General features: G+C 45.0%; 1 protein-coding gene and 1 long non-coding RNA gene across 3 annotated transcripts in view; both read left to right on the plus strand.

Moving 5' to 3' along the window:
* LOC137491190 (protein NLRC3-like) overlaps positions 1 to 18,911 on the plus strand; it is a 51,484-nt gene that overhangs the window by 14,452 nt on the left and 18,121 nt on the right. For both annotated transcript variants that reach the window (XM_088650176.1, XM_088650177.1), the window contains 3 exons: positions 2,072 to 3,961; positions 5,639 to 5,812; positions 6,467 to 6,640. In XM_088650176.1, the coding sequence (XP_088506302.1) occupies positions 2,072 to 3,961; positions 5,639 to 5,812; positions 6,467 to 6,640 (2,238 nt within the window). The remainder of the gene's footprint in view (positions 1 to 2,071; positions 3,962 to 5,638; positions 5,813 to 6,466; positions 6,641 to 18,911) is intronic.
* LOC147844888 (uncharacterized) lies at positions 8,415 to 18,009 on the plus strand. The gene is made up of 4 exons (XR_015483759.2): positions 8,415 to 9,528; positions 9,600 to 9,672; positions 17,405 to 17,455; positions 17,758 to 18,009. It is a non-coding gene; the product is annotated as an uncharacterized LOC147844888 (long non-coding RNA).

Below are 18,911 nucleotides of genomic sequence, written 5' to 3' on the forward strand. Positions count from 1 at the left end.
GACAAAGCAACTGGGATTAAAGGATCTGTTCAGCTCTCTGTGATCATCAATCTTCATCACATGTGATCCAGAATGAGTTTTACAGGTTTAAAACATTTCTAAAACAGTGCATTTTAGTAATAAAGTAAGTTAAAGACGGTAAAATAACTCTATTTACTTCAACACAGCCGCATGTCAGTACGATTAAACAAAAAGATGCTTCAATACAGGTTTGTAGATGTTAATTTTTTTTTGTACAGTAACGTAACAGATATCCATATAGCAGCGGATATTAAACTGTATCCTGTCACATTTTCAGTACAAAAAACAGTACAAAGTTAAATGCACTGTGTGTGCGTGCGTGTGTGTCTGTGTGTCGGTGAACTTTGTAACAGCAATGTGTGTGACTCATCGTAGCAGAAAGGCTTGAATTAACTCAAACCCAAATGAATTAAATGATCATTGGGAAAGTTCTTGCTGTAGTGTTTCTCACAAACATTACGTAAAATCTGCTTCCTTCATGTCGGTCTGTGTGCTGTTTATCTGACGCAGCCGATGCGGAGACTGAGGCACACTCTTACAGGCACGTGGGAATGGTGGGCGGGGAGAATTAACTCATTTGCATTAAAGGCACAGGCCACAGATATAGCTACAGTGTGTTCAGAGCTGAAAATTCTAATATTCTGAAAGATCTAATAAATAATCTGATGGGTGTTTTGTGCTGAAACTTTACCGACACATTCTGGAGGCACAAAAGATCTTGAAAAAGAGGTTAAAATAGGTGCCCTTTAAAGGCACAATGCATAAGATTATTTCCATTAAATGTCCAGAAAACACTAAAATAGTGCTATATAAATCTTCTGACTTGGAATTGTTTAGAATGTATTCATCCTTTGTCCTGATAAGGACAGATATCTGACTATAAAATGTTCCCTTACTGTTTGTGACTTTAAATAAAGCATCTGAACAACTCTGGAAGTATAATGTCCAATTTGTAACAGTGAGTTTGAAATAAAGAGACAGAAGATCCATCTGCTGAATCTAATAAAGAAAAATACAAATGTCAATGTGAAGATCAGAGCGAAAACAAAACAATCCAAGTAACAGAGAGACAGAGATGCAAACACAACAGGGCACATTTATAAATCCAACACTGAAGCAAGGGCAGATCTGGACACAAAAATCAACTTATGACAAAGTTTATGTGTGATTTATGAAACATTCACATGCAGACAGTCCCATCATACAGATGATCTTTATATGTTGATAAATGTGTCGACTGAAAACGGTCATGATTTGAACTTTAAATATTAAACTTATTTATGTTTTAGACGCCTCACTCCTAGAGTTTATGACATAGATAAATATAACCTGGACAAAAAAGAGGAACTTCTCTCAGAGAGAGAGAGAGAGAGAGAGAGAGCACAGATCAGTAATATGAACGTTAATGTAATGAACACATCAGCTTCAGCTTAGAAGTTCAGATAAACCAACAGTGGTGGTAATGTGAAAATAATGAGCTAATAAAGTTCATAACAATCATGAAGCAATTTTATCCCGGAAGTTTGGCCACCATGTGATTTTTTCCATTATATACATAAAACTTGGTATATTAAACTTATCAAATGTTCCATGTTTAGAAACATGCGTAAACCACTTCCCATGTAAGTCAAAATAAATAAATGAATTGATGGAAGTGTGCACAGACCTGTAGGCAAATTCTATATAAATGTATTTAACCTGAATATTGACTTAAATGAAAAACATTCATTGCAGGAGACACATGAGTGAGAGCAGTGGGCTGGGATTCACATATTCAGAAGAGTACAATAAATGATCTGATTGTAATCTGAAACTTTACACATTAAAGATTTATATTACACCTTGAACAACATCTCAAGGTTATGACGCTTCTTTTCCTTTGGTGTGTTTGTGTCCTCTGTGTGAGATCAGGATCATGTGTGTCCTGCTCTGTGTCTCTGAAAAGTGACAGCTTTATTGGATGTAACCTTTTTACATCCTTTTTTTTGAGTCATAAGGCATAAACATGGGGTGTACTCATAGACTATTTGTGTTGTTGTTGTTCCTGCAGTGTGGATGGAGATGATCAGACTGGAGACCTGCAGCAGGATTCACTCCAACCAGAACATGATGAACTTCAGAGAGTCAAGGAGCAGCACAAAACCAGCATGAAGAACAAGTATGAGAGATTATTTGAGGGAATCAACCATGGGGAGACTCAAACCCTCCTGAACAGCATCTACACACAGCTCTACATCATAGAAGGAGAGAGTGAAGGAGTGAATGAAGAACATGAGGTTTTACAGATGGAGAAAAGAGCCAGAACAAAACCCTCACAACACACTCCAGTCTACTGCAATGACATCTTTAAAGCCTCAGCTGGAGCAGGACATGAGGAAAAGATCAAGAAGGAGAAAGCCCAGATCAAGACTGTTCTCACTAAAGGCATCGCTGGAATCGGGAAAACCGTCTCTGTGCAGAAGTTCATTCTGGACTGGGCCGAGGGAAAAGACCATCAGGATGTAGATTTCATGTTTGTGCTTCCATTTCGAGAGCTGAACTTGATCAGAGATCATCAGTACAGTCTTCACAGACTTCTGCTGGACTTTCATCCTGAACTTGAAGATCTGGAGCCCAAGATTTATGAGCAGTGTAGAGTTGTGTTCATCTTTGATGGTCTGGATGAAAGCAGAATCACACTCAACTTTTCCAATAGACAGAAAGTTTGTGCTGTGACTGAATCTTCATCAGTGGCTGTGTTGATGCGGAGCCTCCTGAAAGGAGATCTGCTTCCCTCTGCTCTCATCTGGATCACCTCCAGACCAGCAGCAGCCCATCAGATCCCCTCCAGATACATCAAGCGTCTGACAGAGATTCAGGGATTCACTGAGCCTCAGAAGGAGGAATATTTCAAGAAGAGAATCAGCGACGAGCATCAAGCCAGCAGAATCATCTCCCACATCAGAAGAGCAAGAAGCCTCCAGATCATGTGCCACATACCCGTCTTCTGCTGGATCTCCTCCACTGTGCTTCAGAAGCTCCTGGAAGAAGATGTGAGTGCAGAAATCCCTCAAACTCTGACTGAGATGTACATCCACTTCCTGCTGATTCAGATCAACATGAGGAATCAGAAGTATGAAGAGAGAGATCCAGAGAAACTCCTGCAGGCCAACAGAGGAGTGATCCTCAAACTTGCTGAAGTGGCTTTCAGACAGCTGATGAAGCGCAATGTGATGTTCTATGAGGAGGACCTGATTGAGAGCGGCATAGACGTCACTGAAGCCTCGGTGTATTCTGGGATCTGCACTGAGATCTTCAAGGAGGAATCTGTGATTCAGCAGAGGAAAGTCTACAGCTTCATCCATCTCAGCTTTCAGGAGTTTCTGGCTGCTTTCTTTGTGTTTTACTGCCATTTAACAAAGAAGAGGAAACTACTGAAGGTGTTTTTACAATATTCATATAATCAATATCTACAGTCCAGCTCTGAGAAGTCTCTGTATGATCTGCTCAGTTCAGCAGTAGATAAAGCTGTCAGGAGTAGTAATGGTCATCTGGATCTGTTCCTGCGGTTCCTGCTGGGCGTCTCACTGGAGTCCAATCAGAGACTCTTCCAGGATCTGCTGACACACACAGAGGAGAACTCAGAGAACATCAGGAGAATCACACAGTACATTAAAGACCAGATCAAGAGAGATGACCGTCTCTCAGCTGAAAGATCCATCAATCTGTTCCTCTGTCTGCTGGAGGTGAAAGATCAGACTCTGGCCAGAGAGATTCAGGAGTTTGTGAAATCAGACAAACACTCAGAGGAGAAACTCTCTCCTGCTCACTGCTCAACAATCTCCTACATGATTGAGATGTCAGAGGAGCCGCTGGATGAGTTAGACTTTAATAAATTCAACACATCAGCTGAGGGAAGACGGAGACTGACAGCAGCTGTGAGAAACTGCAGAAGAGCTCTGTGAGTATTCATTGATCGATCACAGAAGACACACATCAGTCTGCACTGAAGACTCAGATCAGTTTAGTGAATCACTGCCCTGCTTTAACAGAAAATCTTTAGCTGGCCATATCGTCCCCCTGTGAGATCGCTGATACACCATATTACTGCATGGCGACGCGGCGGCAGTGTTCTGTTTCCTTATTTGCTCATTTATTTCAGCATTTCTAAACGTATTTAACAAACTTTTCTTGACTTTTTACTCACACAAACAACATTTGTACTTATTTAATAATCTACTTCATTTGCTTTACAGTTTATCCTGGAAAATAACTCAAATCCCTGTAAATCCCTGTGCTCCTCCAGCTGAATAGGACATTTGTTGATGTGTATTTGCTCAAATCTAACACAGTGTTGCTCTTGGATAATTGTGTTTGTTTTCTGATCAGAGAAATAGTGTAATTTTAGACACAGTATTGCCGTCTCGCCGCAGACATGCCTCTAATATTACATTTACTGTAGGCCTAAACACTAAACTTTACACTGAGCTCAGTAAAATGCTCTCTGATTAGTTATTAATAATCTGTTCAATAATTCAGTACAGTCATACGAATGGGGGAATACAGGTTTATTTAATGTAGATTCAATCAATAAATAAATAAATAAAAAGAGCTGATTTAAAAGAAATAATATTCTTGTTCCTCCTAATGCAAGACAATGCTGGACCTCATGTGTCTGGAGTGTGTCAGCAATTCCTGCAGTTCACTACAGCTTTGAGTGTGACTCCTAATCCAGTCCTCCATGGGTTAATACATTTGATTTCCAGTGATCATGTCTGTGTGATTTTGTTGTCAGCACATTCAACTGTGTAAAGAACAAAGTATTTAATAAGAATATTTCAGTCATTCAGATCTAGGATGTGTTATTTTAGTGTTCCCTTTATTGTTTGAGCAGTATATATATATATAGTTTCAAGAGTTCACACTTAGCTGATGATTGATTATAAGCAAGTTTGGCATGCTGTCCCGGGAGAGAGCCCTGAGCTCGAAGGTTCTTGAGCCCTGGGCTCCCTCCCGTTTGAAGGAAGAGAGGGGAGCCTCGAGCTCAGGTAGATCTCGACAACTCCCCCTTTTATAATAGCTAAAGATTAAGATTGAAGGCTATTAAAAGATATGCTGTTTTATTAGATTACCTGTATTGAAATTTAGATTTAACGATAAACTTGTTGTACATGTTTTTGGAATGTGGGAGGAAACCGGAGAACCCGGGGAAAACCCACGCAAGCACGGGAAGAACATGCAAAACTACACACAGAAACGACCACCGGCCTGTTAATGAACTAGAACCGGTGACGTTCTTGCTGTGAGGCGACAGCGCTAGTCACTGAGCCACCGTGCTGCCCTGTGGAGGGAAAGGTGAAAAGGTAGGGGTGGAAGGGGGGATTCTTCAATCGAAGATAACTGTAGTGAGAAAACCCTGGCTCTTTATAGTGGTTAGGAATGGCCTGATTGGTGGATCAAGCATGCTAATGCAGAACCAGCCGTGTTCAATCATAATCACGTGCTCCTCTCGAAATTAGTTTATGAATAAACTTCACTTATTTCCAGTGTTGCTTTTATCACTGTAGACTGAACTCATGAACACTCAACACTGCTCATTTCTCACTGCTGATTGTGTTGCTGTTTGTCCTCTACACAGACTACAGTTCTGTTATCTCACTGTTCAGTGCTGTGAGAGTTTGTCTTCAGCTCTACAATCCTCAAACTGTGTGCTGAGAGAGCTGGACCTGAGTAACAATGACCTGCAGGATTCAGGAGTGAAGCTTCTCTCTGATGGACTGAAGAGTCAACACTGTAAACTGGACACACTGAGGTAAATGATTCTCCACTCTACAACATTAAAAGTGTTTTGATTGAGATGGAAATGTCCAGATATATTTAAGAGCATTAGTGGAGAAACTGCAAAATGCTGCTTCTCAAATGAAAGTTGCTCTTTTTCTTAATCAGTTCAGGAAATCAGTGTATTTTAATGATTATTCTAATTAATTACCTCTAAATCTTTATTTATATTTAATATTTTAATGATTATATTCATAGTTTATTTTTAAATTGGTTTATTGGAAAGATATATTTAGGAATTTGTCAGATGTTTTGGTCATTCTGACAAAAAAAAAAAAAAAGAAAAAATGAAACAAGAGAAGCAATGTGGATGAGGTTGAAGGAGGTTTCTGGACCCGGCAGCAGGTTTGACAGGCTCTGATTATTTGCATTTTGCAGGTTCATAAATATATAAAGTCTCGTGTTCCTCTTATCTGAACTAACATTCTGCATTTTTTTTACATTAAATATGTTCAGGAATATATTAGATGACATTTAATATTCAGTTTTATTAAATAACAATAGTCAATAATTCTAATTGACACAAATTCCAATAGTTTTGTCATATTATTAACCTCATAGTTTGTTTTTACATCAGATGAATGACTGAAATCACACTGTTAATGTAATCTGTGTTCTTCTTTCTCAGATTGGCCAAGTGTTATCTCACTGTTCAGTGCTGTGAGAGTTTGTCTTCAGCTCTACAATCCTCAAACTGTGTGCTGAGAGAGCTGGACCTGAGTAACAATGACCTGCAGGATTCAGGAGTGAAGCTTCTCTCTGATGGACTGAAGAGTCAACACTGTAAACTGGACACACTGAGGTAAATGATTCTCCACTCTACAATAACTACAGTCAGACAGTTTCATATTAGAGCTCTTCATGCTTGAACATGTTAACCCTGGGTGATACTAAACCCCAGATAACAGGAATTCTGGTTTATCAGTGATTGTGTTTCACACTGCTCATACTATACCTGTAGTTAACCCTCAGGGGTCTGAGGTGATTTTGTGGTCCCTGAGATGTTTTGACATGCCCTGACATCTGTGCTGATTTCAGCTACTTATTACACAGAACTGGCCAACATGTGTTTTATTAGTATTCAGCACAAACTGAGCTACAATAATATGTGAGAGATATTGATGTACATGCTTGTGTTTTTTAGAAAACAAATATTATGTGTGGTTAGTAGGTTTTAGAGGAAAAAACCAGACTGAATGTGCCTGAACAAGACTTTAGATCAGGGGTCTCAAACTCAATTTACCTGGGGGCCGCAGGAGGCAAAGTCTGGGTGAGGCTGGGCCGCATAAGGGATTTCACAAAAAAAAAAGTCCTCAAATGTCATTATTAACCGTTTTAATTATTTCTTCTGAACATGAAGTGTCCTGAACATTAATAGAACATTGAGTAAAGATTATGAACAGTTCTTCTGAACATGGCATCTTTTGCCTACTCCTTGCTGCCAGAGACTTGACAGTGCTTCTCCTCACAAATCTGAACCATATTTGCCTTTAGAGCGGAAGCAGTTGAGACCCTCAGTATGGCTTGAAGATGATCATCATTAGGTCTAGACCTGTACTTTGACTTATTGAAGTTCAAGGTGGAGAATAACTTCTCACATACTTCTCACAGACACAAAACTTTCATTCCCTCACCTAAAAAAGGCGTATATATGTATAAATAAAACACCCCCACCCCACTCCAGTCACATCAGTCTGTGCCAGTCTGTATCTACCTATAATATATATAAGATGCAGGCTGTAGCTAGGTAGGTGGCAGGCTGCAGATAGATAGCTAAGTGGCAGGCAGGGGCGGGAACAGCTTACCTTGGTTCTGGCCGGGGCGCCCGTCACAGCGTCTAACAAAGGGGCGGGGTGCGTGGTGACGTAACCGGCATCCCCGCCCCTTTGTTTACACGGCGGGCGGGGAATGCCAGTGACCGCTGTGTACGGATAGAATCAGCGGAGCGGGGAACGCTCTCTCTCCCCGCTCCGCTGATTCTGTCAGGCCTCGTTTACACTAGTGCGTTTTAAAACGGCGTTTTAGAATGAAAACGATCTGCGTCTACACTCGCGTTTTACCCAGCGTTTCTGAACTGCTCTCCGTCCACACCAAAATGCTGAAAACGCACATCACGTGACCACACACACTCACTTTGGCAAGCGCTGCAGCCCATCTACCCAGAGAACTCTGCTAGTCGGACTTCTCATCAAGCATCTCCCGCTGGATCTAATCTCACTATATTTATTAAACGGGATATTTCATTCATCTTGTTGTCTTTATCTAACGACATATTCCCTGACTTTGGTCATTGGAATCTATTACTTGTTCTCAGGTAACGTGTTTTGGCTGAGCGCAAAGATAAGTTAATGATTAATGTAACCACGTACATTCTGTATATTGACTGATCGCTTGCTTTTATTTCCTATAATGTATAAACTTATTGTATGTTATACTTTTATAATGGCCATTATCGATTATTAAAACTGATATTCAGCAAAAGAGAGGCTGTGTTTCGTATTTTCACTGAAATTGAAAGGAGGCAGTTGTTATCGGCTCCGTTTTGTTATAAATATCCACACAGTGAAGATCCCAACAAACACACAACGTTGCCTCAACGTAGCGACCTTCCTACAACGTTGTACCAACATTGCAAAAAGGTTGAGGATTCTACGTTGTTTCTAAAGGTTGTCACAACGATGTCATAAGGTTGCCATTTAAACATCATGAGGGTCGCATGCTTAGGTGGCGTGGACGACCACTGTACAACATTTACTGGTCACAGCTGAATCAGTTTAAATTTCAACAAGCCGTCGTCTCATTCATCAACGACCAAGGAGACGTGAGTATTGCTTTATTTCTTCATGCTAAATAAGATACATAAATCGTGAATATTCAAACAAACCTATGATTTCGACAACAATCTGTTCCAACATTACACACACACAAAAGCCGTAATGAAGTTATTACGAGCGAGTAACATTTCGGCATTCCGTTAACGGACGGCAACAACATTAAAATCATTATGTTAAATCTCTCGATAAAACATTTCCTGATTATTTACCTACGCCTTGTCTTTAGTCAAATGGACAATAATGTTTTTGAAGTTCAGTTTTTTCCATATCCATCGTGATCAGTTAGTATGATACTTCATCACACGAGCCGACCCACTTTTTACAAAACACACAAAATAACTTTTAAAAACAAAACATCTCTGTGCAGATTGCGTCCCGTTAAAGGAACAGTTCACTCAAAAATGATATGTACTCACGAATTATTTGCCCTGTTAATAATAAGTGATTCCAAACCTTTAAGTTTCTTTATTCTGTTGAACACTAAAGACTGTAAGGATTTGCTTTCATAGTAGGAAAACACTATGGAATTAAATAGTTACAGTTTTCCAGCTTTATTTAATACATCTTCTTTATTGTTTAGCAGAAAAAAAGCTAAATAAGTTTGGAACAAATAAAGAATGAGGCTAAAATGGCAGAATTGTCAGTTTTGGGTGAGCTATCCCTATAAGTTAAAGTATATAAATTAATGTTCATATGCCTAATTAATATAGATAGTAATTAAAAGGTCTGCTAGTCTAAATTTCTATTTTGATTGGTCTTTTGATGTTTTATTTAAAACCCACTCTTCTCTTTGCTCAACAGGCTATTTTTACATGGAGGTAATCTTCTATTGATAATTTCTGGATTTTAATTATGCGTAAGTTGCATGAAACTATTGTTTAATCACTCACTGTTGTTTTCAAATTACTTATGTAACTTGTCTTTCAGAATGTTTTCAGCTGTTGAATTCACCTCAGATCAGTGTTGCTGTAATTCCTGATGGAAAGAAGAATTGAATGAGGTAAGAAGTATGTAAGAATTGAAATATTACAAATATTCTGATATCTTCGACAATTCAAATCATGAGCTGAAGACAGGGCCAATGGACTCCACAACCCACCAGGGGGGAATGCGTGAAAAACCAGTTCCTGCTGTATTTGCATCTGACTATGCTGAGACTCAGCTTCATCCCCCCAACTCACACATATGGTCATTTCAATGTTTGAATGTTTTAGATTAACCAAACTGACTTTAACTATCATGTTTGATATCATTAGAAATGTCTCAGTGCGATTGGTACAATGGTCTCATTCTCTCAGAAATAGATATAATCAACACAATAAATATATAACTTCAGGCATCTTTTGAACCACTGTGAAGGGTGTGACTTTTTACACACACCCCCTTCCTTGAGGGAATTCTTGGATTATTTAAGGTAAGGTTTGAGAAAGGCTCAGGGCGATTCTACCTAACCAGATCAGCCCATAACATGGCTTGTTCCATGTTATGTATATTTCAAAGTCAGGAATGCATCTTTTTCATCTTGGATTTATCTTTGATAATTTGATGTTTTGTATTGATCATTTATGAATTGACTGATTGAATTGGCATAATACATTTACCTGACTAATAAATTGTAATGTTTGACCATATTTTGCTCACTCTGTAATTATTCATTCAAGTAGATTACGCTGTATCCTTGTTTCCGCACGTCTTGCGTCAGGTCAGTAGACGGACTAAAATCCAATTGAGATGGAGCATTGGCACACTAATTGTGTTTTAGCGATCCGGCTGACTCTTGATATTGATTCATGTGTACTTAGGTGGAAAGGGCGATAACTTCCGTCTAGGTCAACAAGGTGTTGCACGACTAACCTAGATTGGGTACCCGACCTGTGTTTGAAGGTAATATTATTCTAAATTAAGTTCATATGGGAATCCATGGGTTGGTGAAAACGTTCGAGGTTACAGAAGTAACCCTTCGTTCCCCGAGGAGGGGAACGGAAGTGCCATGAATGGGAGGATTCGGATCAGAAGCCGCTTATCTGGAGAGTATTGAACGGGCCAATGAATGAAATTAATTGGCAGCGTAAGCTTGCGCAGGTGTGCGACATCTGCAATTATCTCAGCATATAAGCACACCTGAAGCCAGCAGACGCCATCCTTTTAAGCTGAAGAGACTTTCAAACAGCTAAGGGACAGTCATTATGGCGACGGAATATGGCACTTCCGTTCCCCTCCTCGGGGAACGAAGGGTTACTTCTGTAACCTCGAACGTTCCCCTTCGGTTGGGGAACTTCAGTGCCATGAATGGGAGAATATGGAAAGCGCCATAATGACTGCACCTTACCAACACCCCCGATGAGGAGATAGTCAAGCAAGCGTGACGCACCCACATCATGGGGGGCGCGGTCCTCCAACGTGTCCCTGGCCCTAATTTATCCTACTTCAACAGAAGTTTTACGGATTTAGATATATTTTTTGGGAAGTCGTGAGCATCTAGATAATTCTAGGAATACGACAGTACGTTGGGAAGCGTGCAATCCCGATAGGGAGGACGCTGCGGAGGCCATCCGTTACCCAAGGGGGGGATAGATGGCAGAATTTACCTATGGACTAGCCCTAAAAAGGGGGAGTACGCATAGCAAAGAGTGGTTAGCGGAGAGGGAAGACACGGGTCCGCCCAGGGGGGGGACTTAACCGTGGCGGAATAAGCATATGGGATCGCCTAGTGGGGATCACGCATAGCAGGCACCTATACCCAAAACGCGGGCTGACCAGCGGGCAGACCTACAACGTAGTGGGCCAGCAAGTGACTCCTCCGCTGAGTCAGTGCTGGGGGCCACGGAGGAATCTGCAGGGCTCACCTGACGGGGAACTTTACTGACAGATAAAAAAGGCGCACGTACCTCCGTGTTAGGGAGAATGGCGCAGCAAGCGTGTTTCAACACCCTACCGAGTTGTCTCCTCAATCACCAAAGGGTTACCTAATACCCTTGAGGAAACCGGCTCCACTCGCAGATTGTAAAACCTTGCAAATGTGTTGGGTGTCGCCCAGCCCGCAGCTCTACAGATGTCTGTTAGAGAGGCGCCGCGTGCACGCGCCCAAGAGGATGCAACGCTCCGAGTGGAGTGTGCACGTACTCCCGGGGGACACGGCTGACCTCGACTCGAATAAGCGAGTGAAATGGCATCCACAATCCAGTGGGATAATCTTTGTTTCGATACGGCACTTCCCTGCTGCCGACCGCCATAACAGACAAAGAGCTGCTCAGATGATCTAAAATTCTGAGTACGGTCCACATAAATGCGCAGAGCGCGAACTGGACAAAGTAAAGAAAGGGCTGGGTCTGCCTCCTCCGGGGGCAGCGCTTGCAGGTTCACTACCTGAACTCTAAAGGGGGTGGTAGGAACCTTGGGCACATAACCGGGGCGGGGTCTCAGGATAACGTGAGAGTAATCCGGCCCGAATTCCAGGCACGAGTCACTGACCGAAAATGCCTCCAGGTCCCCGACCCTCTTGATGGAGGCCAACGCAACCAGCAGAGCTGTCTTCAGGGACAGAAATCTTAGAGATACTGATTCGAGTGGCTCAAAGGGATCGGATCGCAGACTCGTGAGAACGAGGGCGAGATCCCAAGAGGGCATGAGAGGGGGGCTAGATGGATTAATTCGCCTAGCACCCCTAAGGAACTGGATGACCAGGTTATGCTTTCCCACGGTGCCGCCAGCTACCGCGCTATGATAAGCGGAGATGGCGGCCACGTAAACCTTGAGAGTGGAGGGCGACAGCCTGCTGTCCAACTTCTCTTGAAGGAAAGAGAGCACAACACTAATCTGGCAATTTCGGGGGTCTTCTCTGCGAGAGACGCACCATTCAGTGAATAGACTCCACTTCAGGGCGTAGGCGCGCCTCGTGGAGGGGGCTCTAGCCTGAGTGATGGTATTAACCACCGCAGTCGGTAGGTTACCTAAGTCTTCCTCGCGTCTAGGGACCACACGTGGAGGTTCCAAAGATCGGGGCGAGGGTGCCAGATGGTGCCCTGTCCCTGAGAGAGTAGGTCCTCTCTCAAAGGGATCCGCCAGGGGAGGGCCGTCGCGAGGAGTGAGAGCTCTGATATCCAGGTCCGGTTGGGCCAAAGGGGCGCAACTAGCAGAACCTGTTCCTCGTCCTCCCTGACCTTGCACAGAAACTGCGCGAGCAGGCTCACTGGGGGAAACGCATACTTGCGCATGCCCCGAGGCCAGCTGTGGGCCAGTGCATCCGTGCCGAGAGAGCCCTCGGTCAGGGAAAAAAACAACTGGCAGTGAGCGTTCTCGGGGGAAGCAAACAGATCGATCTGGGCCTCCCCGAATCGCGCCCATATCAGCTGAACAGACTCGGGGTGGAGTCTCCATTCTCCAGGGCGTAACAGCTGTCGTGAGAGCGCATCGGCTGCACGATTGAGCGTGCCTGGGACGTGAATGGCGCGCAGCGATTTCAGCCGTGGGTGACTCCAGAGGAGCAGACGGCGGGCGAGCTGAGACATGCGGCGAGAGCGCATACCCCCCATGCGGTTGATATACGCCGCCGTCGCCGTACTGTCCGTCCTGACCAGCACGTGTTGCCGCTCCAGCACCGGTAAAAAGCGGTGGAGAGCGAGGAACACTGCCAACAGCTCTAGGCGATTGATATGCCAATGCAGCTGGGCACCCTTCCAGAGGCCCGCAGCCGCATGCCCGCGACACACGGCCCCCCAACCCGTGTTGGAAGCGTCTGTTGAAACAACAACATGGCTGGACGCCTGTCCTAGAGGCACACCGGCCTGTAGGAACGAGGGGTCGTTCCAAGGGCTGAGGGCGCGGCGACACAGCGCAGTAACCGAGACCCGGTGTGTGCCCGCGTGCCATGCGCGTCTGGGGACCCGATCGTGAAGCCAGTGCTGAAGTGGTCTCATATGGAGCAACCCGAGCGGCGTGACGGCGGCTGCGGATGCCATATGCCCCAGGAGCCTCTGAAAGAACTTCAGTGGGACCACTAGTTTGCTGTCGAGCTCCCTCAGACAGTTCAGCAACAGGCGAGCGCGTTCCTCGGAGAGGTGCGCTACCATGGTGATCGAGTCCAGCTCCATCCCGAGAAAAGAAATCCTCTGCACGGGGGCGAGTTTGCTCTTTTCTCGGTTGACCTGAAGCCCCAGTAGGCGGAGATGCCGAAGCACCTCGTCCCTGTGCATAATCAATTGCTCCCGCGAGTGGGCTAAAATCAGCCATTCGTCGAGATAATTGAGTATGCGAATGCCCGCGAGCCGAAGGGGCGCTAGGGCACCCTCCGCGAGTTTGGTGAAGACCCGCGGAGACAGAGAGAGCCCGAAGGGGAGGACCTTGTACTGCCACGCTCGACCCTCGAACGCAAACCGCAGAAATTGGCGGTGGCGTGGAAGAATGGAGACATGGAAATACGCGTCCTTCAGGTCTATGGCTGCAAACCAATCCCGAGGACGAACGCATTGGAGAATGCGCCTCTGCGTGAGCATTCTGAACGGCAGCTTGTGCAGACAGCGGTTCAAAACGCGCAGATCTAGGATTGGCCGTGACCCACCGCTCTTTTTGGGTACGATGAAGTATGGGCTGTAAAACCCACTCTCCATCTCGGCTGGAGGAACCGGCTCGATTGCATCCTTCGCCAGGAGGGCAGCAATCTCCTCTCGCAAGACAGGGGCGGACAGGGGGTTGACCCTGGAGAAATACACGCCCGTAAACTTGGGGGGCCGTTTCGCGAACTGAATCGCGTAACCGAGTCTGATTGTGCGTATGAGCCACCGCGAGGGGCTGGCCCGCGCTAACCAGGCAGGCAGAGCCCTCGCTAATGGAGTCATCGCTACAATCGCTGACGTACCAGCGGTGGGGCAGCGCGGAGTGGGTGTGCTGATCCGGGAAGCACGAGGGTCCCGCGGAAAAGCTGGAGGAGAGCGATTCGCTCTGGCTCCGCACCCTGACTCCGGAGAGGGGGCTGGAGGGCTGAGGGAAGGGAGACCGTCCCCCCAGCGCTCGTGAGCCACTGGCGAAGCACGTAGAGTCTGCGAGCCGGAAGGCAGCGCGTCCCGGACTGGCAGAACTCGTGCAGTCACATCCGGGGAAGGGAAAAAGTGCTCTTTTACTGATGTTTTGGTGGCACTGAAAAGTACCGTTGTTATCGGGGCCCCGCCCTCCAGCGGGGAAAGAGCAAGTTTCCTCTTCTCCGGATGGCCTGTCTCAGGGACGCTTCGCGGTCCGTTTACCGGACTTAACGGCGCCCTGGGCAGGAGGGGCTGCCTGCTTTCGAGGTGAACGCCGCGCCCGCTTGGCCGGAGGCGCAGGCGGGGGCGGGGCAGCACTCGTTGGCGGGCGCCCTCGGCGAGGAACAGCGGAGGTGGATGGCTCGGCGGGCGGAGCGGGCTTACGGCCACGCCGATAGATGACATTGCCCATCGCATCCGACTGCTCTTTCACCGCCTTGAATTCCTGGGTGAATTCACCGACGGTGTCGCCGAACAGGCCAGCCTGGGATATGGGCGAGTCAAGAAAGCGAACTTTGTCAACGTCGCGCATATCGGCCAGGTTTAGCCAGAGGTGGCGTTCCTGAACCACAAGTGTGGACATCGTCCTCCCCAGCGCACACGCGGCGGACTTAGTAGTCCGAAGAGCATAGTCGGTCGCGGTGCGCAGCTCATGTAATAAGCTTGGGTTGGACCCGCCCTCGTGCAGCTCGGCCAGCGCCTGCGCTTGGTAGCGCTGGTAGGTGGCCATCGCGTGCAAAGCAGAAGCAGCCTGGCCCGCAGCCTTATAAGCTCTGGCTCCGAGGGAGGCAGACAACCTACAGGCTTTGGACGGGAGGCGGGGCAAACCCCGCCACGTAGAGGCGCCGCGCGGACAAAGATTGACCGCGATAGCTCGCTCCACTGACGGGATCGCCTCATACCCCCTGGCAGCTCCGCCGTCAAGGGCGGTGAGGGCGGAGGCACTCGCAGCACGGGCAGAGAAAGGTGCCCTCCAGGACTGCGTGAGCCTACTGTGCACTTCCGGGAAGAAGGGGACGAGAGGCTTCGAAGGCTTCGCCTTCTGGTCCTCTACGTAGCACCCATCTAGTCGGTCCGGCCGCGGAGCTGGGGGATAAACCATCTCCAACCCCACGGCCGAAGCAGCCCGGGAAAGCACGGCTAACATGTCCGCTTCAGGATCCGATTTGACAGCGCTCACCTGCCCGGAGGGGGCGAGCGGGTCCGGATCTTCGTCGGACAGTGAAAGCCCACCCTCCGATGCCGCGGAGGACATCTGATCTCCGGTGTCAGCGAGTGTGAGAGCTACCATCTGGTTAGACGGATCACTCTCACCACCCGAAGCTTGGATGGAGCGCCGTGAGGAGCGAGAGGTCCGCGAGCCCGTGGGCGGCGGATTAGCTCCCGCTGAAACCCTCAGATCTGCCCGAGCGCCCGCTGCTTTTTTAGAACAGGAGGCAACTGGGGTGGCTCGCTCTCTTGCGAAAGTTAGCCGCGATCTTAGCTGTGCAACGGTCATGGCATCGCAATGACGACATGAACCGCCCGCGAGCACCGCATTAACATGCTGGACCCCCAAACATGCAATGCAGTGATCGTGTCCATCATCCGGAGACAGGAAACCCCCGCATCCAGAAACGCACAGTCGGAGCGCCATCCTGAAAAGGACGTGCTGCACGACTGTGTTGCTCTTTTAGGAAAGTTGCAACTATACGCACCGCTCTGGAGGACCGGACCCAAAGAACCGCAGGCAAGGGAGTAACCCAGCTCGACCGTCTGCCACCGCGAAGACCCACTCTGGACCGGGAGACACACTCGTTCGCTCTGAAGTGCTGATCAGCAAGAGGAACCCTCATCGACTCACTCAGAAAGGATCTGAAGCGAAAAGGATGGCGTCTGCTGGCTTCAGGTGTGCTTATATGCTGAGATAATTGCAGATGTCGCACACCTGCGCAAGCTTACGCTGCCAATTAATTTCATTCATTGGCCCGTTCAATACTCTCCAGATAAGCGGCTTCTGATCCGAATCCTCCCATTCATGGCACTGAAGTTCCCCAACCGAAGGGGAACCAAAGTTACTATAGAGTCCAGTAGTCGGGTACATTTATATTAATGCCCTAACCTCTAATTAGAAATGATGATTGTCTTAACTCAAAGGTGTACATCTAAGCGGGACTAACTAAAGTATTTTAGAACGAGCGCGCTGGTAGCGGTCATCTAAAGTATTAGTCAATTTACCTCCGTTTAATATTTAAGACTGTGACCGTGAGGGACGCCTTCGGCCGAGGCGATTTCTCTGAGCGACATGAGCACCCGAATGAACGGATGTAATAGTTACTAGTGAAGACAAACGGTTCAAACATTTATCTAAATTACATATTGATATAATCTTCTTAATGTTTTATGATTGGAGTCAGATAAAACGAGGATAAATATATTAATATTCTAAACCACCTCATATTAAAATTGGAGTCAGATATGAGTTAAGTTTAATATAAATCAACATTGTGCACTGGAAAGACCGAACATGCAGTGAACCTTCATCCACCAGTGGACACCGGCATTGGGCCAACTGGGTGGACCCTACAAGTATAATATTCTATTTACTATTAAATGCAGTTATGTTACCTAAAACCGCATGTCCATAATGTGGAAAATAGATCATGCTTATGAAAAATTACTTTATTATTTTGTACAGCTGTTATTGAAATGACACTAAGTTTAACATTCCATTAACAGCGAGCAACGCCACAACTACAGGACCTCTTCTTTCTCTTCTCATAATTTACAGTAATTAAGTATTCGGAGACTAACTCTGACTTCTGTTTACTCAAACCTGTTTTCCCTGTATCTCTAAATTTATTTAATTGTTTGTAATTTTAGTATATGATATATTATTAAAACATTAAAATAAAGTAGGCTACATAATTACTCTGGAGATTTTATATGTAATGAAATTACAATAAATGTCTGAAACTTCAATAACTTGCTAGTCATAGTCATTTCCTGTGTAGTGCTGTTGTGTCAAGCTCTGATCTGACCTCTCTTGTTCACTGCCTATTTTGACTTTTGTCTGCTGTGGATCTCTGAAGCTGGATTATCCATTGAATTTGTTTCTTCCTCTGACTGCTTTCTCCATACCAACAACTACGACTGGTCTTCAGCTGCGCTCCCCAGTCTGCTGTATTCTCCAGTCCAGAGCTTCACTGCCCAGTGTTTGAATTTTAATTTATATATTTATTTATATATTTATTTACATTTTAATGATTTCTTGTTTACTTTTCTTGTTTGTTTACCCTTTAGTTTAATTATATATATATATATATATATATATATATATATATATATATATATATATATATATATATATATATATATATACTGTATATATATATATATATATATATATATATATATATAATCTAAACTTTATTTTATACTGTTTGCTTATAATTAGATACTGTATGTGTACTGTATGTATTAAATGTTGTGAAATATATAATAAAAAGTTTGATTATATTCATTTGTGTGGCATTTTTACACTTTAAAGTTTACACATGCAGTTTTTAAATTAAATAGGAAAAATAAATGAACAATATTTCATATTAAGCAATACTGGAAAAGAATTGCTGCTTATCCTGTATTCTAGGCAGTAATGATAAACTGCCACAAAAAAATATTAATACAAGTAGTAAGAACGCCGCCTCGCGGTTGCTGAATGTCGCACGACAACGTTGCTACAGCCTTCTCACGTCTTACATTTCTACGTTGTGACAATGTAGCGAGCACGTAAGCGGCAACGTTGCCTTTGAAAATATACAACGTTGTGCAGACATCGCTACAACGTATATGTGTTTGTTGGGATGACGCTCATATATGCAGCACGGCGCCTCAACATTTCTGCTGTCTGTTAAGTTGTTAATATTAAAATAAAAATAGGCAGTTCCTTAAATCATGTTTACATTTTATTGTTAAGAAAGTGAAACAACGTAGCCAGGGTGATGTGAATGAAGTTATAAAGTACACTGTTCCCTGTGAAGATTGACGCGTGTCCTCGGTATGTTTTCCATATCAAATTGAGAAGAAGAGACTGCAGCCCTGATCAAACTTGCGAAGTCTGAACTTACACGGAGAAGATTCAGAACTGAACTGTGTGTGGGCTACCTAATATTGAGGAAAAGCCCCAATCAGAGAGGCGAATGTCGGCAGCTTCGCCTCCGTTTTCAGATGTCTCCGTCTTTCCCCA

Source organism: Danio rerio, chromosome 4 (assembly GCF_052040795.2).
Source record: "Danio rerio strain M-AB ecotype USA chromosome 4, GRCz13ab, whole genome shotgun sequence".
Taxonomy (NCBI): Eukaryota; Metazoa; Chordata; class Actinopteri; order Cypriniformes; family Danionidae; genus Danio; species Danio rerio.